The sequence below is a fragment of the Alligator sinensis genome, unplaced genomic scaffold (genome assembly GCF_000455745.1).
Source record: "Alligator sinensis unplaced genomic scaffold, ASM45574v1 scaffold693_1, whole genome shotgun sequence".
Lineage (NCBI taxonomy): Eukaryota > Metazoa > Chordata > Crocodylia > Alligatoridae > Alligator > Alligator sinensis.
The window spans coordinates 1,866,587-1,891,908 of NW_005841987.1; the positions used below are offsets into that span (position 1 = coordinate 1,866,587).

Here is a 25,322-nt window from a genome sequence, read left to right on the forward strand (position 1 = left end):
TATGATAAAGATCTTTGGCTTTCAACACAGCAGCCTGCCTAGGAAAGGAGGGCATGTGGTCACAACATGAAACAACAGAGTATCAAACTGGTATAAGATGCATATCTTAAACAAGAGAATGGCCCCCAGCTCCAGGCTTCTTTCCCAAAAATTGTCTTCTGATACTCTGCACTAACAGGCCAACTTCTGCCTGCATTATCAACATGAGGCCTCTCCCCAGTCCTTCCTAAGATTTTGTTACCACTGGTGGGATCCCTCAAAAGGGTTGCCAACTCTGATTGAAGCTATTCTGGGAGATTTTTTTTTCCGCAACATGATATAATGTCATTAATTGTACTGTTCAACCCATTCACAATATCAATCTCCTGGATTGCTGTCAACAGTCACTGGGAGATCGATGCTGATTCCGGTAGCCAGTCTGGGAGGGTTGGCAATCCTATCCCTCAATAGGTCTCTCTTTCTCTGTCTCCCAAGGGCTTCTTTGTTCCACAGGCTTACAGCAGCAGTTTCTAGCACTAGTAAGGATGGCGAGAGGATTAAGAGGAGATGGGCAGTCCCGGTGATTGCCTTCTTTTCAGGTTCCTCCTCTCTTTCTTCCCAGCTTGAGTATTTTTAAAGGCTCACAACATAATGGAGAAGCAATGAGAGCTGCAGAGGAGGAGACAGAGAGGTAGCTTCTTACAGAACAGCAGTCATGCCTTCTAGTGGCTGGGGATGAGAACGTCAGAGGAAAAATCCTGGCTTCTGAGACAGAGGCAACTGCGGGTCTCTGACACCAGAGAGGAGACAAGTAAGATCTATCACACACTTGGCTATGGGTTAGTCATTCCACAGATTTATGATTTTACTTTGTGCCATAATGCGTAATGTATGAAAAGATAAATATTTTCCATTCAGTAACATCTTGCCTTTTCATCTAACTCTATAATTTTAATTATAAAATGAACATAACCTGTATCAAATTATGATTTTGTTAACATATTGAATGAGGACAAGAAAAATAAATACCAGATTTTGTACTATACAGGCACATGAAGGTATAGTAAAAAAATCTGGTTTCCTTGACCACATTGTCATAATATGCATATATAACTGCTTATTGAATCCAGGCTGTGTAGACAACAGAAAGAACACTGGCTCCATACCATCACAATGCATACCCACAACAAAGAGGAGGAAAGAACAGGCTCTTTCATTGTGTGTTTCTAAGTATTACCACCATAAGGGCTAAAAACATTACCTCTGTCTGAAGTATATCTATGTATCCATGCATAAGTTATTCACTGGGTTCCCTGAGCACAGTTGCTGAAAATATTAATATATTCAAATTATATTCTAGCTACTGCAAAAACAGTAGATCAGACAAATGTATTAAAATCTCTTCAGACAAAAGGAGTCATGTTATTTATAAAGTCTCCCCCTCCCCCTTTTCTTAAAGCCTGGAACATAAACCTTCATCATATATAACATACTAGAAAGCAAGAAGATCCTTAGATGTCAGAATGTGGGTTTACATTTGAATGTAATCATAGAATGCTGACTATTATACTTCCCATAAACAAATTTTCACTGATATTATGTAACTTGTGCTGTTTGTAGAGGAATAAAGAAGGGGAAAGGCTAACTGAAATGCACAAAGCCATCATTCAAACCCTGCAGTTCAAAACACTCTGGGCCAAACCTTGAGGTTGGGACAAACTGCACAACAGAGACTGAGCATTGCAAAACCATTTTAAAGCATGCATCTGCACTCCTGCGATCCTGGAGTCACTATGTGCCGAGCTGGTTCGCTGGCTTAAGTCAGAGCAAGATGAGGGCTGTGTGAGCTTATGCTAACTGCCCAGAAGGGTCAAAAGAACAGCCAGGGGAACCAGAAATTTGTGCCGATGCTTCATCTGCTCTAGCCTCGCCTTCTTCCCTCTGCACCAGTGCACAAAGAAGTGCTGTAAAAAGTTTTTTTTTACTGAAGGATCCCCCTGCCCGCCTCCCGCTTGGCGTTGGGGTGACTCTCCCGGAGACAGACACACAAGATGTATATTTATGTTCAAGACAGCAAAGCAACATAAAATGGCTGCACCATGCACAAGAAACTCACCCGATGACTTCAGTTTTAAGCTTACAGAGTTTCATAAAGTTGACACCCTTTTCTTCACCTATCCCCTTTAGACAATATTAACTTATTGGTTAGCAAAGAGAAGAACTTATACCAAAGGAGAGGAGGCCTTTGCTATAGACAGTGGCCAGTCATCGATAAGATGTTTTCCTTTCATCCATATTTCAGGACTTCTCACTGTCTTACAAAGATATATGGCATATTTGACAACACTTTACACTATTCAGATTTGCATCTCTGCCAGTGGCTGTGCTAAGGTCTTTTATCAGTGACGACAAACAAAGTAGGTGGTCGTCTACCTCTTTCCTTGCTTTAAAAATAAAGTGACACTTTTTTCACAGCCTGAAATGATTATGGAAGCAGAGATACTGGTTTAACTCATTGTGAATTATTAGTGGAAAAGCAGGTCTCAGAAGTACATTACATCTGAAATATTTTTCGTCACTTGAACATGTGCCGTCCAGAGCTGGCCCTGTTCTACCAGTCACGGGGAACAAACATTTCACATTCACAGATGCTCTTAATTTGGTGCGGTCTGGAGTGTAATTTAGATCAAACGTATCCATGTAAATGAGTCAGGGTTTCTTAATTAGGTGCCTCTAAAGAAAAAACTTGGACCACATCAGTAGGTGTGGTGCCCACAATACTAGAGTCTTTCCTATAGACGAAGCTTAGTTTTGTTCAGGCGTACTGCAGGGTTGTTTTTTTTTTTCAGGCACAATAATAAATCTGCAGATGGCATAGACATAAAGACGCTACTTCAGAAGAGCTGTCTAAAACACTGTCTCTTTGGCAAATGCCTTAAAGTAGGTCATTCTGCTGTGATTTTAGGTTTATATTTCATTGCCAGCTTTTTGTTCCTATTACAAGTAGGTTGCATTCCAGTCCACAGATTTGCTCTTAATTTTTCAAACTGGTATTTGTTTATAAGAATTTGTAGATCTTCATGAGAAAATGGCCAATATCCTGTCAGAAGTACTAATCATGCACTTGACCACAAAAAGAGATGTATGAAAGTGATAATCTGGAGATGCTGAAATGTGAAACGCTGTTTTCTGAAAGCAAAAATATATTGATTTCTCTTAGCATGATTGAAATGGTTGTTGCATCTTTTGCAATGTGTGAAAAATGATTTGATCTAGTGTAATTTCAAAAGTCTTACAAAGCAGAGTTATCCATTGCCCTTGTTGATCAGGTATTTGTTCTTGCTTTTATATATTTGTCACTGACAAGCACATATTTTATGGTACATACATATAAAAAATAAAAACCAAATAACCAGGCTCTGTTTTCCCATCAAAGTGTTCAGCATTTACATGCCAAACTCCCCCTAGCATTAATGCATTACCTGCATAAATTCCCTTTCAATCGATGATAGAATAGTTTCCATTGTGTTATATTAATTATTTTGCATGGAACACTGACATTTTGGCATTCAAGTCTTTTTTTTTTTCTTTTTTGTCCCAATGAATAGTTTAGGAAATATCAAGGCCATTATTTATTTTGCAATCTCTTGTGAGAAAATCCAGGATCTTGAGTTACAAAAATGGAAAAGCATTGCAATTTTGCTCCTTGATTCTAGACTTCAGCTTGTTGGAGTCCTGTTCTCCAAGATACTAAAGTTACTTCCTGAAATGTGCTGAGCATCCTCCTTTCTCATCAACAAAATATTTGAGTTAAAAAGACACTTGAAACAAAGCTAACGCATTGCGAAATCACATAAATACACGCACCAATGCTTGTGTAAGTGCAAACCAGAAGCAGTTCTTATTAAATGGTTCTTATTAAATGGAAAGATCATGGACACAATAGTCACAAGTAAATCAAGATAACTGGCTAACACCTGACTCATTGTGGCTAAGTACAGAGGTTCAAAAAGCCCCTTGTGGAAATGCTAACTTCCTGCACTTTATTCGAAGTGGTATAAGTAAGAGTGGGTGCCAGTGGAAGAGATGTTCACTATTCAATGAGGAGGCTCACAGCCTGCCTGCACTGGCCACTGCAGGTGCTCCTGCACCCCTCTCAGGAGCTGCCAGAGCAGCCCCTTTCCTCAGCCCCACTTCCTGCTGTGAGGGGCCCCCCCACAACTTGCTGACTGGGGTTTGGGGGGACCAGACTAGGTCCACACGGGGTTCTCCCTCCCTCCCCCAGCCTCTTGACAGCTGCAGTGTGGTGTAGCTCAGCCAGCGCTGCTGCAGTGGGGAGACCCCAGAGCCCTTCCTCTGCAGCAGCCATGGCCAGGCAGTAGTGTGCTGCTGCAGGGGAAGGGCTCCTGGGTCTCCAGGTCAGTGACAGGCGAGGAAGTGGGGCTTGCCCGCTGCTCCAGCACAGCACAGGAGCTCTGCCTGAGGCTAGAGTGCAGCCCTATGCAATGCATCCTGGGATGGCAGCACTTACGCTTGGTGGGATCTGGCACACACATTCAATAATGTACACTAACAGAAAGCACTTTAGGTTAGTACACATCCATCTAAAGTTAACTTAGAGCAGGATCTGTCATTTTTAAAACACTTTATGTGCTGTGACTGTCTGTTTTTGTTATGGCTGTAAAGCACTTTCTGCCAGCTTAAAGTGCATTAAGTAAAATGTTTATACCCAGCCTGCATGCCTGGCTTGCCACCCTACTGCCCCGGGAAGCTTCCAGGACCCCAGGTAAGGCTGCTGGGGCCAGCCCAGGTGCTTGCTCCAGCCTCCCCTACCCCACCTGGGGCAATTTCTGCATGCCACAGCGCATGTGCAGGGGTGTGCCTGGGGACAAGTAGCAGCGTCACAGCTATTTCTCCCCAGGGGAACGCACATGTGCACTCATGGGGATGCGCCCTTTGAGTCTACCTCTAAATCTTTTGCACATGTGGGTGTCTTGTACACAAATGATTTATATTATTCTGCACAAATGTATTTAAATTAATCCCTTTCATGCAAAAGAAATGGCAACACAGACTTAATTTAACACTTACAATTCTTGATTCCACTAGGGTGAAAAAGTAGGTCCCATGTCTAGTCATGTTTCTTTAAGTGAAAAAGATTTCATCTAGTTCAAATACTCATAATCTACTCACTTTGCTTCATTCAATCAAAGTGGGACTGATTCATTGATCACAGTATTCTTGTTCCCAGTGTTGCTGTCCTGAACCTAAAGGTCAAGACTGAGAGAAGTGCATAAGTCTTGAGCCTAAGCAAACCCCTGATTTAAGAAAGACTTGAGTATTTTTGTGCTTATGTGCTTTCTTGTAAATCCCTGTATTTATCTTTGGGTTTCAGGGCTCTGCAATTTCCCTGAGGTCTGATGAACTTCACTGGAATTTATGGTGCTTCAATTTCATAATGAACCTCTCAGCCAAATTAGTTTAACCTGCTGAGTGTGTGTGCATGCACACCTCTGTGTCTGCATGTATTTGTTTGAATTAATGTGTGAAAATTTTGCACAGTTTACTCCATTCTTCTGGCATGTAAAGGAGAGTTTTCCTGAGCTTAGATTCAATTGCTGAACTTGCTAAAACCTGCTGATCTGGTGGTGCGATACACATTTTAGTAAATGCAAGTCACATGTGCATGCTGCTTCTTTTCTCCTCCTCCACAAAAAAAAAATGTAAATTTTGCAGACATCCCATGCTAAATACTACGAGTTGTCATACAATAGCTTTAATTTCTGATTTATCCTCAGTACTCTGGGTATTGCTGCTGGACTTGTCATCACCTTGTCATTGCTTCCTGTTGCGTGGGCTATTGTTGGGTTCTTCATATATGTGGCTCTTTTCCACACACCCCCTCCCCCTTTAATAGGTAAAAATAAATCTATTTCATTGAATGTAGCTTCCAAAAGCCCGTATGCTTTGGAATGCAATAAAGCTGACACACACTGCATCATTGGATGCTCTTCTATTCATGGTGCTATAAGCATGTGAGGAGCCAATTTTTTTAAAGCCAGTAATACAAAAATGTCTGTGATATTTTGTGACTTGTGTTGGAATATAGTGTTCTTGGGTATTTACTTTTGCTTGTGATCAACGGACACTTGATGAAGGAGTGGTATGCAGTGAAATTGACTGAAATCATTATTGTAATGGGGTAGGGGGGAAGAGACACTGATGATTTCTTTTCTGACTGAAAGGACAAAAAGCAGAGAGAGACTGTAACTGAAAGCTTGTAGCACAGCAAAGCGTAAGTGGCCTAAAGCACAGAAAAAAATGGAATGAATTAGGATTTGAGCATCAAAGGTGAATCAGAAGGAATTGGCTTCTACCCGGGTAAGGCAGCCAGATAGGCCACAGTAACCGATCCACGTGATAAACCAAGAGGCACTGCAAAGCTCCCCAGACAACTTGCCTGAAGTGCTTGCCAAAGAGCCAGATGCTGCTGCTGGAAGAATATCTTCCATAGTTGGGCATCTGGGTTCAGTGCTCTCCATTTAAAGAAGAGGGGAGAGAGATTTGTAAAGTAAGTCCAACCCCATTTTTTTAATTATTACCAAATATACTTCATAGGTTAAATAATATATTTAATGCATTTACAGAAAAATGAATAAAAAAAATCAAGGAACTGTATTTCTAATATATCATCTGATCCTTTTAGTTCTTCTATGCTAGTCTATATTAGATTTGGGAGGCATGACAATCTAGTGGTTCCAGCAGAGCACCCAGTGTGATAACTCCAGGTTTGTTAACTCTGCTACTAATTTATGCCGTGAACTTGATACTTAACTTTGTTGTGCCTCAGTTTCCACTTGTGTAACATGGTTATAAGTGCCGCCTCATACTGTTGTTGCTGGTAAAGCACTTTGGGATGGAAAGTCCTACTTATTCCTCACTTGAAATGAAAGTTCTCAGTCTGTGCATTAAGTACTGAGGATGGTGACCTCAAAAGGGTGAAGTTTTCCCCTATGCAGAGGGGTAATACAAAGCTCATCCAACTCTGCTTTCTTTTTTAAGCCCTCAAAATAGGATCTATGTAGTATAAAGGGACTTCAGTGGTGCCTGGAGTTACTGTACAGGAAAGAAATTCACCTCCATAAATATACAGCAAGAAACGGTGAAATACTGAGCACTTGTGGTTTTCATGAAAGTATAAACAAATCTGTGAAAGGGGATGAGGCAAAACGAAAATGTTAGTTCAAGAGAACAAGCCATATTCTGCATTTTCTTTAATTGGGAAAAATCCCCACTGACTTCAGTGGGAGTTCTGCTGCATTAAGTATGGTAGAAATTGGCCAATTGTTTGACACAGATGAAAAATATTTTAATAAAAGGAAAAACAGCAGCTCTCTATCACTCAACTATTTCTGTTACCAATTCTAATAAAACATTTGTTGTGGCTATAAACTGCCATATGAGAAATGCCACACGATTTTCCTATCTAGCCCTGAATTTTGCCTCTTACCTTATATTTTCTATGAACAGCTGAACAAATTTCATGCAAAAATCAATGGGAAACCCATGGTTTTGCTCTTCAACTGCAAGCTGCTCAAAGCAACAAGTGGCCTAAAATCCAGGTGCCCTGTTTGTACTGTAATCTAGAGGCACTCTTGCCTAAATGACTTTTTTCAAAGCCCAGACTCCGGACTTAATAAATTATACTGATTATACAATATATTCACCAATATCAGCTGTTTTGTTTTTTTTTAAAGGGTGTGAGCTTCTTTAACACTCCCCCACTCTACATGGGGGAACGCAGAGCTATTTGAATCTTGTGGATGCTCTGTGAGATGAGCCCGGCTGGTGCTGGGTACAATGCAGGCAGACGCTACGCATATTTTCCAATTCAGCTCTGTCAATACCCCACTGTTCGTTCTGCTCTGCTCTGCAAGTACAGCACAGAACTGCTCTTGCACGGCAGTGACTGGTTTTGTCAAATATTCCATTTGGGTCTCCAGATGGGAATCCTTCTCCTCAAGTTCATTTCACATGTGATCTTATATCTGGTCTGAATCCAAATCTTCATAACCAGAAAGCTATGGAGTAAAGCTACTGTGAAAGCTTCCTGTTATAATGATGCTACTGGATAAGGCAAAGAATTGTCCTCAGCAAGAGGTGCAGTGGCAAGAGAATTAAGGTGCCTCACTACAAATTCAGAAGCGTGAGGTCAGCCTTCATTCAGACTTGATCTGAAGGCTGCTTCCAGCTTCTAATAGGTACCTGTTACTTGGGCTGATGAGTTAAAGGTGGCTGGGTATGATGCTAGTTAGGGACTTGTTACACAGTAATTTTGGGTGGCTCCTGGAGTTTTTAACCCCTGGATTGTGCACACATTAACACCTGAAACTTGTTTTAAGCACTGTTTATGCGGCTCAAAGTTATGCACTCCAGGGCAGGATTATCTCTGATCACTAAGGTATAGCCATGCTACAATACACCTCAGTGTAAACACCCTACCTACCCCCTTCTCCACTGTCCTGGATGGGGCCCAGTCCCCACCACCATCCCCAGCACCCTAGAATCCTGCTCACTGCCCCCCACTCCTCCCATGCTTACTTGTGTTGGCTTAGAAACAGTATTTAAAGGCCTGTTTTTTAGGAATCGGCTTATAGGTATAGATATATGCATTGTAAGGGGTCAAGATAGGAAGCAGGGGTTAAATGGATTTCTGAAGATCTTGGGAGACACACAAAAAGCTTCTCATGGTCCTGGAAGTAGACGGGCTGTCTAGCACAATAAGGCCACAATAAGGACATAGCCTGAGAATTGAAGGCGGGGCATGCCATAACATGAGATCACAGCCTTCAAGGCAGACACGTTGTCTAACACAACAAGGACACATAGTCTAGGAAACAGCCTGGGAACCAAAGGAAGAATATACCATACTGTCCCATAACACGAGATAAGTGACACTAGCTACAAGGCCTCAGAGAGCAGTGGGGCCTAGGTCCTGTTTGGGGGGAACAGACCAAATTAGGACATGACCCGGAAGGCTACGTGGATGTGTGACCACAGAAAGACAACAAACCAGAGATAGCCACTAATGAAAAGTCATCAAGAGGGAAGGAGAAGAAAAAAGCAGAGACTTGAGATTAACAAAAGGGTCCCTCCCTTTGTCTTGTCTGTCCCTCCCGTTGTCCGATCCCTCCCCATTTTGCTCCCTGAGAGGGATCCCCATCCCTGTCCCCTGGAAAGGGTCCCCGAAGCCACCATGGACCAAAGACATACCAGTAGCCCATCTCATGCACCCCACAGGAACGGGGATGTAGGCCTCGGCATCCCGCCTCCAGATTGCTGACACCTAAGAGAGGGAGTCTCAGAGTGCAGCCTACATCCTGACCAGATGTACTTTGACACTGATGACAGCCCTAGGGTTGGCAGATATAGATTTGTTTGATTGTTTGTATTGTTGCTTTTTTGTTATCACTCTGTATCAATAAATTCGCCTATTATTGACTGGCAGGTGTTGTGGTCGGTCTGAGGGTTGTGCCCGCCTGGAACAAAGGTATAGGTGCTGGATCCAAATCCAGTGTCAACAACTTGTAGCTGCCCATGCTGTCTGTCCCAGGGGAGCAGGCAGGGAATGTTTAACCCTTCCCTGTCTGCTCCCCTGGGACAGACAGTATAGGCAGCCACTAGTAAGCAGGGGGAGCCCTGGTGGGTAGAGGACAGAGAGAAAGACGGAAATAGGAGGTGGGGAGGAAATTGTGTCAGTCCTCCAGGCCCTTACTGGCCTGAACATATGACTGCTCTGAACTCAAGCTAGCACTAAGGGCCTTTTTCTACCTTACACTGCAAGCCATACAAATGTTGATCAGTGCTAGTGCCAGCTCAGGTTTGAAACAGTCACACTTCAGGCCAGCACGGGCCTGGAGGACTGAAAGTTAAGAATCCCTCCTCCCATTCCAGGCTTCTCCCCTGCCCCTGCCCCTGCCCCTCCTGAGGCTCCCCCAGTTTCCCCTGCCCCATCGCTGGGGCTCTCCCTCCACCCCCAGGACTCCTCCACTCCACTCCACTCCACTCCACTCACTTACTTGTGACTGCCTTTGTATCTGTCCGAGGGGGGGCAGGCAGAGAAGGGTTAGCCTAGGGTCACTAGGCTGCTGTTCTTCTCTGTGCTGAACCTGCCCAGAGAGCAGCGCTGTGGCAGTGGCTGGGCAGGCAAGTTAATCCTTCATTGCCTGCTCTCCTGGGACAGGCAGCAAGAGCAGCCATGTAAGTAAAGGAAGAAGGGGGGACGGGATGACATTGAATAGGGATCTGGGGTGCTGGGGAGGGGGGCAGGTGAGGTGTTTATACTAAGGTGTAGCCTAAAGTAACAGGAAGTGGGTAGCATGGATCAGAGATAATCCTGCCCTGGAACGATGTAACTTTGAGCCTCAATTCAAATGTCCAAAATTATGTGTTTTGACTCAAATTAAGCTAGGTAAATTCAAAAGTACATTTTCAACACTATTCTTGTATTCCAGACAAAGTTCTATCATGACTCACCTTGTGCAACTCCATTGGTTTTACATGAGCTGCATGGCATGTGAGTCAGTGTAGAAGCTGGCTTATTGACTTTAGTTTTTCAGAAGAGCCATTGAAAACATGAAGCACCCAGTTCTTCTTCTGTGTAATTCATTTACGTCAATGGGGTTGCATGGGCTTAAATTAAAGCGGAATTTTTTTCCCGAGTATAGGGAATGCATTCTAACAAGGCTTTCAAATGTGCATTTATTGAAATTCCAAGCAAACAATCTTCCTCTTTAGTCTCTACAGACTTTGATTACATGCTAGGATAGCTATTTATCAAAAGTTCCCCTACAGATGTTTAACAAAATTGCAGCAAAGAAGATGGTGCATGTACAGGGGAAAGATGCATAACTTCTGAACAGCAAGAATGTAAGCACACATGCTCAGTAGAGCCAGCTACAGACGTTCCACTTCTACTGACATAAGCGATCAAAAACTGGTCTATATCTGTAATGGAACAGAAGTTTGGCACACAAAACTGGTCTACACCTGTAGCAGAACAGAAGTTCAGCACACATAGACTGGTTAAAAAATGGCAGAACCTGAGCTAAGATACACCCTGCCCACCAGAGGGCAAATGTCTGTTCTGTTTGCTACCAATATAAACTACACCACTTACAGAAAACTGCAGAACTTAGATTGGTTCCACCTCAGGCTTTTTTAATGTCTGTGCCTCACCTAGGTGTGCCACCTACATTGATAGTGTGGACATTACCAAACCATTCTCACAATGGTGATCTGGGGACTCAACCTGCAACCACCCCAGTATAGTGAAGAGATCTGAGGAGTACAGTGGGCATAGCTAAGGCAACAGAAGAAGACAACAGCCATGTCACCAGGTTTTGTTGAAAAGCATCCATGTCACCAGGTTTTGTTGAAAAGCAGTGTTAGAGTTCTTATGCTGGGTCAGGATCCCATGAGTGTATGGCCATTCATTTTCTTTCCCTTTCCATGTTCAAGCTAGAAACAAAACAGCTAACTGCGTGCACATGATCAGATTCCACTTATAGCTCTGATTAAGGACGGTAATTTGGGTCATCATACAGGAAGTAACTCCTAGGTCATATCATAATTTTTTTGTGTGTGAGATATCTTTTGATAACCCATATTTGAAGGAGATACAATCACACCTTTATTAATCCTATTTCAAATAAGTTCAAAAAAGTACAAAATGTTTACATTTACAAGATGTAAATACCCTGTTAATAAAGAGTTCTGTACATGCTCCTTTATTTGTCTTAGTCTTTTAGGCTTCTGGGTCTCACAGAATGGACCCTTTCTAGCTCACCAACAGCCCCTGGTTTAAGAGGATACAGACACTTTTCCTTCTGCCTCATTTTTTTAATGATTCCAGTACGACATTTATGCCCAGCTTCTGTATTGTGATGCAAAGGCTCATAAAACAGTTCCTTCCTCCTTTTAGAATGTGTGCATACAATATCCCATACTGACTTTCTACATGTGGAATGAGAATATTGCTTCCATACTACTCACACTTGAAATGGCCACATATCATCTCTTGATCCCTTGCACTGCTGGTGTATAACTGTTTTACACAAGCACATTTACTAATTTCCTGAGTTTTGCTACAGTGATATTTGGAAAAGCATATACTTATGCTTATATTTTGTTGAATAAGAAAATACATTTATTTAGATCGGGGTGGGCAATTATTTCGGGCACAGGGCCGCTTACCGAGTTTTGGCAAGCTACCGAGGGCCATGTGGGTAGCTCTGGCCCTTGACAGGTGCCCTGCCCCCTGTTCGCCATCTTGGGACTGGATGTCCCACCCCCTAACTCCCGACCTTTGCCACCAGAAGTCCCTCCCTTTGTCCCCAGAGGTACTCCTTTCAGCAAGGGGTTTTGCCATCTCGGAACCAGAAAAATACCAAATAATATTCTAAAAAATGTAAAAAGTGAACATCTAAAACATAAATATTTTTGTCCTAGTTTACATGTGTTTGTGTAGTGTACATAGAGGTGATTGTTTATAATAGCTTAAAATGAAATCTTACTCTTGTATATTGTTGGGGGATGGGTATAGGATGGGGGGTTGTGGGTAGTGGGTATATCGGGTGTGGGTGTGTCTGTGGGGGGTGGATAAGCTGTGGGTGTGAGGTGAAGGAGCATGTGGATGTGTGTGGATATGTGGGGTGTGACTGGGTATGTGGTTTGTGGGGGGTAGTGTGGAGGGGAAGGTCGCTGGGGTGTGTGAAGGGCTGTGGGTGTGGGAGTCTGCATGTATAGCAGTGCAAGGGGGGGTGTAGGTGTATATGTATGGTGGGGTGTGCATGTGGGGCTCCCCCTATGAACACACACACACACACACACACACACACACACACACACACATAGAGTCCCTCCCTATACACACACCCACAGTTCCTCCCTACACACATACACAGAGTCCCTCCCCAAACACACACCCACAGAGTCCCTCCCTACTCACTCACACACACCCACAGTCCCTCTCTACACCCACCCACACACACCCACACAGTCCCTCCCTACACCCACACATAGACACACACAGAGTCCCTCCCTACTCACACAGAGTTCCTCCTTACACACACACACACACACACACACACACCAGGGTAGCCCCATGCTCCCAGTCCAGCGATGCACCCAGGAGCCATGTGGTGCTGGAGCAATGCCAGGGCAGGAAGGCAGGGAAATGACTTGGGGTGGGACAGGGCTGGAGTCCTGCCTCCTGTTACATGCTCCCCCTGGGTCCTACTGCCCCTGGTTTCTGTTGTCTTTGACATGCAGCCAGGAGCAGATAAATATTTTCTAAATTTTTTTGGTGGTCCCATAGACTGGATAGAGTGGCCTGGCGGGCCGAATCCAGCCCGCAGGCTATATTTTGCCCACTCCTGATTTAAATGATACATATGCCCCTCCTTCACATGTGGAGTTGCTATAAATACATGCATTGTAAAGATGGCAACTAATAATGTACTATTATTTAATTGTTTGTACTGCAGTTATGCCCAAAAGCCTCTATGTGGACCCAGCTGTGCCAGGTACTCTTTATACGCTCAGGAGACAGTTCCTGCCCTGAAAAGTTTCCAGTCTAAAGAGACAAGACACACAAAGAAAGTCTTATCACAGTTCATAGAGGAGGACTCAAGGCCCAGAGAGATTAAATGATTTAGCCAAAAACTGAACCCAGGTCTCATGAGTCAGTCCAGTGCATGAGCTATGATAGCAGCATTCCACTTGCAAACAGCCACCATGTCTATCTGTTACAATTGTTTGCTAGGATCAGGAGTAGCACTGATTTCTTCTGAATGGGGACAGTGCTACAAGATGAATGTTTTCTTATATAGACATACCCACAGCACACCTGGGCTTCTGGGAATAATATTTCTTCAGCCATAGAAACACAGACCTCAGCTTCTTGAACTAAAGTTCTTTCTTAGCAGATAGTTTTTCTAATAACTCTCAGTTAACAGCGATACCGTTCTTATCCTTTTTGAAGACCGCCCACTGAAGGACAGCACATACAGAGAGGGTGCATTAAATGAACAAGAAGGAAATGTTTTTTCTATGAGGCTAAATTCATTTCTTGAGTCTTTTTACAAATTTGTTCAAACCTTGTCATGCTTCATTAAGTAGGACCATCACACAAATATATGGACTTCCTTTTTCAATTTAGCGTTCATTTGGTAGCTGGACATATAAAGGACCTACACATATTGCATGTTCAGACCTAAACAGTTCAGCAGAAAGTGCCAGTATAAAAGCACCATTCATTAAAATCTGGGTTTGATCTGTTGTGGTTTAATTATTTTTAACATTGGTCGACTAAGACCTTCTATACCATTTAAGCCATACATAAATTGGGGATGGTCCTGCTTTGAGCAAGGGGTTGGATTAGATGATCTCCGCAGGGTCCTTCCAACCCTAATTTTCTGTGGTGCTATGATAAGCCTTATGTTAAATTCAGACTTGCTCTAAAACTTTATTTTAGAAAATGGTACTTTCATAATCCACTGGTCTTCCTGCCCCATTTCTGACTTTCGTGAGCTCTGAAGAACCAGTGTAGCTAGAAGATTGAAACTGGATTATAATCTATTTAGTAATCTGTTTTACTTGCCTTATCTCACTGAATATAATGCAACTACAGGTATGTTATGGAAGAAATCATTTGGCCTAAAAGAAGCTTTATTATCCCTGGACACATCTACACAAGACATTTACTGCACAGTTGACTAATTAACTGCACAGTAAATGTCTCAGCATCTACATGTTCGCTCCTATTAGGGCACACATAAATAATAAACTGCGCAGCAGTGTAGGATTTATATTTAAATAAAAGTCCTACCCTTTTGAGAAGCTTTTTTGGGCGCAGCAGCACATGTGTAGACTCTGAGCTGGCTCGATGGGACACAAGGACGTTTCAGTTTGCGGGCTGCCTGCCAACTAACTCTGCGCTGAAGCACCCTTGTACCACAGCACATTAACCCTGGTCGGAGCAGCCCTGGGCTGGCAGGCTGACCCATTGGCCTCCTGCCAGCCAGGGCTGCTGCGATCCAGCTCAGTGTGCTGCAGTCTGAGTGCATGTGTAAACTGCACGCCCGGGAGCTTCCTGGGAACAGTAAACTGTGGAGCAATAAGCTCCGCAGTTTATTGCTGCTCATTAATGGCACGTGTAGATGTGCCCACTGATGCCATGAAACAAAATACAATTCTAACATCAGATCTTAACTTGATTTTGCAGGGCTCAATTAATTATTTCTTGTCAATTGAACCTGATGGATAAGCAAGAAACCAAGAGATAAAAAACAAGAAACCCTACAGTGCCTTTTTTTACAGACTAGATTTTTGTTCCACATACCAGTTTATAAGCATTTTTTCTAGAACAGAAATGCATTTAGCCTTTCCTAAATACTTGGGCAGGCACCGCACAGCACTGAATTTTACAATAAGCTTTCAATCTACTCTTCCATAAACTACATATGACTTATACAAGGTGAAGGCTCATTTATATGAACAGAATCATGTTGGTTACACCCCTTACAGTGTTCATAGCTCAAAAAAGAAACAACACAGTGGGTTAAGGTGGGGGAGGGGGAAATATACTGATCTAGGATCTTGGAGTGATTCAAAGTTGAATGCCTGTACACATGCTAGACTGCTCTGCGTTATATTATAGCATAATTTGCAGTATATAAGAACCTGACGAATAGTAATCCAGACTGCCGAATCCTACTTGTACAAAGTTACTACATTTTACATTTGCTAATAAACAGAGATGAATTTTGGAATAGAACAGTACAGATCTTATCAGGAATGGGAGGTATGTAACTATTTGAAAATGATACTTAATTCTGAAAAAAATACCAACCAAACAGAAAAACCCTCTAATTATACTTTATTTTAGGTAAGAATTCCTAAAGGATTTTGGCAACCTTTTAAGTCCCCTTAAAATTCCCAATCCATTAGTACCTTAGTTTAACTTACTTGTTCAGATGTTCAAAGAGGATCTTCATTGTGTCATGGTTTGGTTTAGGGAGTTTCTTTACAAGACCCGTTATGGATTTAACACGAATGGTGTTGTTTTGGTTTTCTGAAGGAAAACAGAAATAGAAAAAAGTTATAGGACTTGAGTTCACTTCAGGATATCACTTGCCTAATGTTATATCAAATATCAGAGCATCAAGAGCTTAATTTAGATGCTATGGTTAAAATGTGGTTACAATGTACCTATATTAGAACATCTCTCACCTTCTGCCATATTCATGGACAGTCTATATAATAGTTTGAAAGGGATTGCAAGATCTTTCTAAGGGTTTAGCAGGCATCTTCTGGTCCAGATAATCAACTTTTTATCCTATCCTCTGGACTACTAGATTAACACAAATACAAACATGACAGAGCTCACATACCTTTAAAAAGTACATGGCCCTCTTATAAAGTGGTATTTCACTTTGGAATTTCACTGCATCAGCAATCCAAATCTGCCATGGACACTACATTAAATCAAGATATCCCATAGTCTTTACTACCTCTGTATGTTTTTTTCCCCTCGTGTAACCCCAGCAGCTGTGATGCTTCTCTTATGCCCTGGTATCTCTATATCATGCTTGCAGTCTATAAAGCTATATATGTTAATTCAATATTTTTTTCTTCTAGCAATCTGCTCTTTGCTACAAACAATTCCATTTTTAATCCATTGCCTAGTATCAGTTGTACCTATCCTAGCATTTAACTAACTTTTTGTGTGAACAGTTCATGTTGCAAATATACAAGTAACAAAAGAATGAGGGACCAAGGCCACTTTTGTCCTGAGAAATCTATTTGATAGTATGACAAGTATGTTACTGTTGCCTTGGTAAGGATAAATCTTATAATTTTTAAATTATTCATAGTTGCAGAGGCATCGAGTTTGTAATATTGCTTATGACTGTGATTTTTGCATCTATTTGTATGAGATGTTACCTCTTAAGCAAAGATACACACACACACACATATATATATATATAAATGGCTTTCATGTAGTAACAGATTAGATAAAGTCCCAGTAGGTCTGATTTAGAGAAGACATCTTGCATGTTATACACCCTAGATAACCTGAGAATTCTTTTCTGATTTTATCATCTATGATTTAATTATCACCTATCGTTCTTAGTATATTTTAATATTCAATATTCATATTGCTGTAGCTCCCAGAGACCTCACTCAAGACTGAGTTCCAACTGTGTTAGGTGCTGCACACATATAAGATGACACAGTCTCTACTAGAGGTCTTATAGAAGCAATTTATATCAAACACACATTTCATCATTTACACTGAGTTTAATTGTAAACCTTGTTCAAAGGAAGCTTTAGTCTTTACTCAGCACAAATCCCTATCTCCCTTTTCTATTAGTATTTGTTACATATATTTAGAAAAGACTAGGCCTCAGATTAATCAATCACACACAGTCTTTTATTCCTTGTGAAAATATTTCACATGAATTTAGGTCCAGGGAAAGTTTTGAGATTGACAATCTTAATGAATGATAATCTTAAAGAATAAAGCTATTCAGAGAACAGATATAAGTGTGGGGGACAGAAGAATGATATTCTATATTGTACTGTCCCTGAATTTTGACTATGATTTGTAGGACCCTAACTGTGCAGCACCTTATATTATATAGCTGCAAAGCCCAGACAGTCTTTGGCCTCTGCTAAGAGTGCTTACATAGGTGCCAGTAGTGGTGATCATTTTGTCACATGAACACCCTATGATTGAGGCAACTAATTGAAATGGTATAAAATTATAACAGGGTTATTTTCAGGTGATATCACTCAGCAGGATATTCAATTTTATGCAAGAGTTCATCGGTCTTGAGAGCTGTACCCAATTAGCTCAGGTTGAGAAAAAAATCAACAGCAGAGGAAAGAAAAAAATGAAGCCACAGGACAAGATCCTTATTCCAGCAGTTGGGTGTCTAAGTGGTCTTATGTGCCTAAATGTGATTCTGTGCCATCCTGTTCAAGTCCCTAAAAATCCACTACTTTCATAACAGACTGCTATCTTAGCCTTAAGTTTTAGAACAAAAAAGCAGTGAGAAGAAGAGGGCCTCACCTTTCTTTTATTAACAGTCTTTCAGGGATGTAATCACAGTGGAATAGGATCATACTTCGGTGCCTAAGTCCACTTATGAACTTAATAGCTGGAACAGAATCTGACTGTCAGTACTTGCCATTATCAAGTTCAGACTACTTCAGGGGGAATGCCATATAGTAATCACTTAGTGGTCACTGGTATTGGCTGAGAAAGTTCCTCTCCCCTACATTGATTTGCATGGATATCAGCGTGGTGTCCACCTTCTACCCCAGAAGTGGCTGCATTTCAGAGATCATGGACATGATTTCCGTAAGGATACAATATATAAGACACACAGCCATTGAAATGCAAGAAAATAATACAAGATACCAAATTCATTTTGAAAATCTTGCATCCTCTCTTTATTAAGGTAGATTCTGTCTCCTTTACTAAGTAGCTAATCACAGATGTGGCCAATGGCTTGCAGGACAAGATATAGTTAACTGAAGGCTAACACAGAACAATCCTAGGAGAAATTGTGCATAAAATTATTTTATGAATCAGCCTGTTTGTTAATTGTTAGCCTATTGTAAAAGAAGAAAAACAGGCAACATGTGGTAACTTTAGTCAGCATTTCTGAACTGGGAATGATAAACACCTCTGCCTAGCTCTGGCATTTATCAGTACTGAGATATTATTACCACATAGAGTCACAGCATGGTTACTGTTATCATCGAAAAAAAAAGAGCCAGCTAATCTTAATGGTTTGTAAAGCCGTTACCTGCACTGGTCTGACATTTATCATGATCATTTTACCACATGAGTCCTACATTGCAAAGGTATTTTATCTGGAAGGGACATCACTATGAATTATTATTTGCAGCTAGGTAGAAAATTGTATGTTGTAGATACCTTTTCTCATTATAAATCACAGTCACATTTCACCATTTCCCACACAAAGCTGCTGAGCCTAGGCTTTTTGCCATAACGCTTATTCTCTCTCCCTTTTATAGTTCCATGAGAATATTGGGTTCTCTTTCATTAAAATGCTTGATACTGTTTTTTTTTAAAAATGCTACATATGCTTGAAATATTTTACTTTAGAATGGTTCAAAAGAAAGTGTTCTTCCACTTTACAAACTGAAGTTGATAAACTGTTTCTTTTTTTAAGGCTTGTTCAGCTCCTATCCTAGTGGCCAGGCTTGTCTTCTGCTCTTTATCCTTTCCATAGAATATTTAACAGTGGATCAGATACAAGTTCTTATACATGATTTGAAATATCTATGCTCTCTTTTTTCCTCAGTTCCCTGAATTCCACTTTTAAAGACATTGGGTATTCTTCCTCCAGTTGCCTAAGTGGGAGGATTTTTCATGGATGCCTCTTTATCAAGTTAAAGAGAAGGGGGAGGCAATTCTCACTGGAAGATTTGTGTAAAGAGTCATTGAGGAAGTATCACCAACTATGTGTTTCCTAATGAAGTCCATTAATATACAGTGTAAAGGAAAGGAACACATTTTGTCTGTATTGTACTCTTTGTAAACCCTAAAGCTAAGTCCAGAAAATGAAATAGATTAATTGTAATATTTTAAAATAAGAAAAGGATCCTTGTTAATCACAAGAATGAATAAAAATCCTTGGAAATTTAGATATTCTTTTGTCTAAATTGATTCACTAGGAATAAATTAATCAGCAAACCCACATAGCTAAGAAAAAGGGAGAGGATATTTTAGTCCCTGCATTTTGGGAGAAATAAGGAAGGAATACGTAACAACTGCAGCAAGTTGAGAGAGTTTCAAGTACTGCAGCTGGTACTTCATGTAATATTTTGATAATACATATATTTAGAATGTGGGTTATGGTATTTAAATATAGGGTAATAGAGCAAGACTGTAGCAATAAGCTCTTGTTTATAGTGAAAAATGAATAAAAAAGCTAAAAGCATTTAATATTATATACTTTTTTTTGTATATGAGCTTTGGATAAACATTGAAACATATTAGAAAACATGAGGCATCTGTAACGTTAACAGTGGTTGGGTGAAAATGAATGAAGAAAGCAATCTTTAGCTCTCGTGTCCATATAGAATACTTGAATAAAGCCCACTGAATCTTTCTTTTAATCATTAATTTTAAATGGACAGAGATGTTTATAATGAGCCACTTTGTTTTAGAACAGGAAGCTCAAGGTTTATCTCCAATAACTTACATTTGCTAGGAAGGGATGTATGTCTCTAACCTGACATGCGTTCATTATTTTGCAAGGTACTGGAGTCTGACCTTTGACCCTCCTCAGACCTGCTGCATTATTCATGCCTGACTGACTTTGTCTAGTTTTACTACAGTACCCATTTCCCTTTACCGGAGTTTCAGTTACTTGTGCATGTTTAATGTTAAACTGGCAGTTATGGCTCACATTAATGCTTAATTTTATCTCAAGCCATTGGTCTCTTTTTTTTTCTTCTGCTAAGTGTTGTGTTGCTGGAAAAAAAAAAGAAATTAAACTATGCTATATGATTCTGCATATTATATTGACTTATTGAGCTGTCATCTACTCCAAGATTTAAAAAAAAAAAATGGTTTTCTTCCTGGTTTGGTTATATTGCTCTTCTCACCACTTCTATGTAAGCTTTATTCTGTGTTCAAAACATCACACACTGTTGCAACAGCAGATTCTATGTCCCAAGAGTATTTTCCACAATTCATGATACAGTCAACTGTTAGAGGGCTTTTTTGTGGGGTGTTTTGTTTGTTTATGTGTTTCCTTTTAAAGAGAACTGAGAGGTTTAGGTGGATTTCTGAGTGCTAATGAAACTGCGAGACTTATGGTGCTGGCTACAGCCAGCCATAGTGTGGGCAGACGCTCTGTGAGCTTCCCCACTGTGCTGCTGTGCAAGCATCCCTGCTGTTATGTTTGCTATAGTTTTAATGTCTGTGAAAAATTCCTGATGCAACTAAATTATGTTATGCACTCTTGTTTATGTAAATAAAACACCCGATTTAGCCAATTTGTTTTGCCCCTGCCCATTTTAGAAGCTCTCCCCCTAGTCCAAGAGCTAAAATTTCACCCCAGATACTATCAATTGCTTCAGTGGTATCATGATGTGAAAACTTCCTTAAAACAGAATGCATACTGCTCTTGATTCTTCAGAGGTACTGAATGCCCACAATTTCTACTATAATGTAGTAGATTTTATTATTTAGTACCTCTGGACACCAAGTCCATTTTGGCTCAACATACGGATTTCAATGATTAAAAAATCCCTTAGCTCTATATGATTTTTTTAATATCACTGAGAAAAACAAGCCTAATTGTAACCTCAACTTATGAAACATAAAACTCTTTGTCTTGATCGTCTGCAACAGACAATGCCAATCTTATTGCATACAAATGTTATGAAATACTACTACGTTTAAAGAAAATCCATAAGTAGTGTTCAGACTAACTAATGTTTGCTATAAGGACAATAACCAATTTGTAATCTGAATTGATTTACTTTTTATTCATGCCTGAAAAATAGATGTTGCAAAAAGAAAATGAGAATTACATGAAACCTTTTTATATAGCCAATTGACAAATCTACCAAATGTGATAAAGAGGAGAGTTTTCAATGAATATTCATACAACTTTTTGCAATCCATTAGCAAGACTTAAGACAATGAGTTTGCAACTCTGTCCCATTTAACAAAAATGTATGTGGAATTAATGGGAAAATAGCACTTACAAAAGTTAAACTTTAATGTATCAAACTCCAGGTGCCAGAGTTCGTGTGAAATAACCAATAATAGTCATTTTTTACATATTTGATGGGACTGATTATGCAATGTGCAACTCTAAATGGCTTATAGCACATTGTAGCATGGTTCCATCCCATTGGCTACAGTAGGGTGCAGGCAGATGGATGACAGTGACAAGGAGAGAAGTGCTTTTGCTTAGCCGTGCGTTAAGATGCCATCCAGAAGCTCTGTGCACTGCAGACACTTCATTAGGATGCCAGGATAATGGTAAACTACCACTCAGAGTGACACCCCATTTCCTGCTTACTGAGCTCTCCAACCTCGGCAGATGTCAACAATCTCACAGTGCTACAGAGCAGACCTAACTTTCCAGTCACTTTGACTCCAATTTTTTTCCCTTAACAGTGCCATACATTACATGCAATATGTAATAGCAAGACCAAACAGAAAACAAAATTTGCTGCCCTAATTATAACAAAGCAGCATTTGACTTAGGTACTGCATGCCCAGTGTGCGTGTAGCCAGCTAGGCATTGTAAAAGACCGGTGTTCTTTGTTAGTCAATTCTAAGGATTAATTAGACTTAGAACTTTAATAGCAAATAGTTAAAAGAATGATCCCAATAGAGATGACTGGTCTTCATGACTAACTTCCATTTAAGTATGGAAAAAAAATTGCTGAGCTCTTTCTGGTAGATGTCATATTCAGTTTCAGCTTTGTACATGCTTTTCTGCACAGAAAGAGCAGACTTGAGCATCTGGATGGTGTGATATTTTCTCTGCAAATGCACAACTCGAGGCCATCACACACCTCCCTAACAGCAGTTAAAGCCAGCAGAGGCTCTGTGCTACAATACTTAACCCGCACTTCCTTCCAGGGGAATAAAAATAGCTGGCTATCTTTTTTAAAATGGTCTCCTTAAATAGAAACATTCTGGAAAAGGCCATAAATCACATTACCTTTTCTTTTTCAGATCTAAATTTTATTTATCAGTCCTCTGGATCCATAAAGAGACTCCCTCTCTCTCACACATAATATTTGTATTTTTAAAAGCAGAAAGCCTCTTTCCTTTAAATGTATTTCATTTTCGATAAATTTTTCTGGGCCAGCTTGATGTTTTAGCAGTAATGCTCTGCATGGTCACAAGGATAACCTAGCATCTTATTTTCTTGGCTGGAAGGGGAGGGAGCATGACAAGGCAGCACAGTCAGCCACAGGGAGCTTTGTGTTTGCTCAAAAGAACATCCCCTCTTAGCCCCCCTCCCAGATTCCTGCGTTAAGGAATGGCTTTGATTAGCATTTGTGGGAGTCCTTTTTACTCTTTCTGAAGAGCTGTGTGTCTAGCATAGGTAGAAATGGGTAAATGGAAGAAAAACAGCAAAGATTTTTAGGGATCAATCTGGGATGAGATAACAAAGTGTCTCTTTAGATCTTCCTTGCATGGAAATTGAAATGCTACACAGGAATCTTTAAAAACAACAGGAAACAACGGGAGCCATTCTCTAATCTTTATTCAGCTCCTATCCATCTTTACTTAGGCAAAACTCCCATTGAATTTTGCCACTGATTATGGAAGCAGGATTGGGTCCTAAGTAAAGGCTTTAAAATTTGACCTGAAAATGATAAACACTTTTTAAAAATTATTTTATTAAAATGTAAAGTTGTTGGGTTTTTTTTTAAGTGTTAAAATAATTTTGTGAGTATCAAGTTTGGTATTGTTATGTTGTAAATAAGGGTGTTAATCTCTGACAGAATTAGGAACTGGAAAAGTTGAACTAATACTGTCTGTATTACAGGGTTAAAAGGCTTCAAGATTTTTATCAAGGAAATCCATAGATTTTTTTTCTTCTGTTTTAAAAATAATCTAACATTAAAAAAAAAAAAAGGTAAACAGCATTTCCCCAAGGGAGATCTCGATTTGAAGACTGTTCATTATATCATTTGAATAAGACTAGACCTGGCCTTTTGACTTTGAACCACTACCAAATTTCAGGCTGTGAGGAAATTGTTCTACATTTCCTGACAAATTGAGTTAAGCAGACATTAAGTGGGCTTTAAGAAAACAAATGGCCATCTTTATCACAGGTGGACACTGATGGCTTAATGGGGCCTGGGCTGATTGTATCACTTCTAATGGCTTGACGGGAAGCATTAGGGTTTTTGCATAAAGAACTGGCATTGCGAACCCTGCTAACACAGACCTGTCAAGCATTCTGTATCCCTTTGTGCATGGAAGCAGATGTTTGTATGTATACTATGAACTGGCATTAGAGCAAGCGACAGATGCCTGTATGAATGCCAGGTTTGTGAATTTTTACAGCAGGAGCATGTTCTGAGGAAGTGCAGCCCTGCCCTCTATCATAGGTAATTCCCAATGGAACTTAGTAAATCCCAGCTATGTTTTCATTATTTGGTTTTCCTAGCAACTGGATGAATGTGTCTGTCCTGAAAATGCAAGATGAGTACGCTACCAAATTCTCACCAATTTGCAATTTTGAGTCTGTTTTGAAGTTATTATTTTCTGTAATTTCCTTTGTACCATGGAATCTAAACCAACCTGCCTCAGAAGGGAAAGTGGTGTTATAGCCACATAATTAAAACTTGCATTAATGTTAGCTAGTAAAACATTCTGTCCTCTTATCCAACCCCCCACACTAATTCCCCCCCCCCCCAAAAAAAAAAAAAAAAAAGCTGAATTACATTCACAGCATTTTATTGCCTTCCACATTCAGAACTTACACCATAGTTGTCTGTCAACAATACGAACAGGTAGCTTGCAGTCCATTAAACAAACACAGTGCCCCCCTCACTTTTATTTGACATTTTATTTGGCTGTGACAAATGAGCAGCAGTTGGATTATAACATAATTTGTCTTGTCTTTATTACCAGCACAAAGGACACCATTCATTAATTATTCTGCCGTTGCAGCTTAACACTAACTGGAAAGGTCCCTCTTCGGACAGATGGCGGGGACGATGTTATTTATATCAATCAGCCAAAATCCTCAACAAGGATTACTGTTCCTGAGACTACAATGATTTATTTCTTTTCTACCTCACCCTCCCTCAACCCCTTCTGCTTTCAGAGATTTCTCTATAAAAACGAAATTTGATGGGAATCTTAAAGCAAAGCCATATTTAACCTGTTAGCTTGCAAAACAGCATGCATGCTACATCAGTTTAACTACACAACATTAGTTGCATATTTTGAACCATTTCAACTCTTTTTGATCTTCAATTCCACAAAAAAGGATTAACTGAGGGTCTTAGAGAAGCAAGTTCAGCAAAAGTTTGCCTTTTCTGTAACACCATACTGCTGTTGTCCCCAGAGACCACCAGGATAAGGAAATGGTGCCAGCTGTCAGGATTTCTGTCTCTGATAAGATGAGATGACCCACCTTATTACACAGAGACCAGCAGTAGACCTTCTGCAAGATGAACTAGGATGTTTATTAAAACTCCAGGCTAAACTGAGGGTCAAGCCATACATGAGACAGATGCTCATCAAT

General features: G+C 40.5%; 1 protein-coding gene across 3 annotated transcripts in view; it reads right to left on the reverse strand.

Annotated features, from left to right (window-relative positions):
* ARHGAP15 (Rho GTPase activating protein 15) overlaps positions 1–25,322 on the reverse strand; it is a 509,509-nt gene that overhangs the window by 23,633 nt on the left and 460,554 nt on the right. For all 3 annotated transcript variants that reach the window (XM_006021329.3, XM_006021328.3, XM_025201252.1), the window contains one exon: positions 16,009–16,114. In XM_006021329.3, the coding sequence (XP_006021391.1) occupies positions 16,009–16,114 (106 nt within the window). The remainder of the gene's footprint in view (positions 1–16,008; positions 16,115–25,322) is intronic.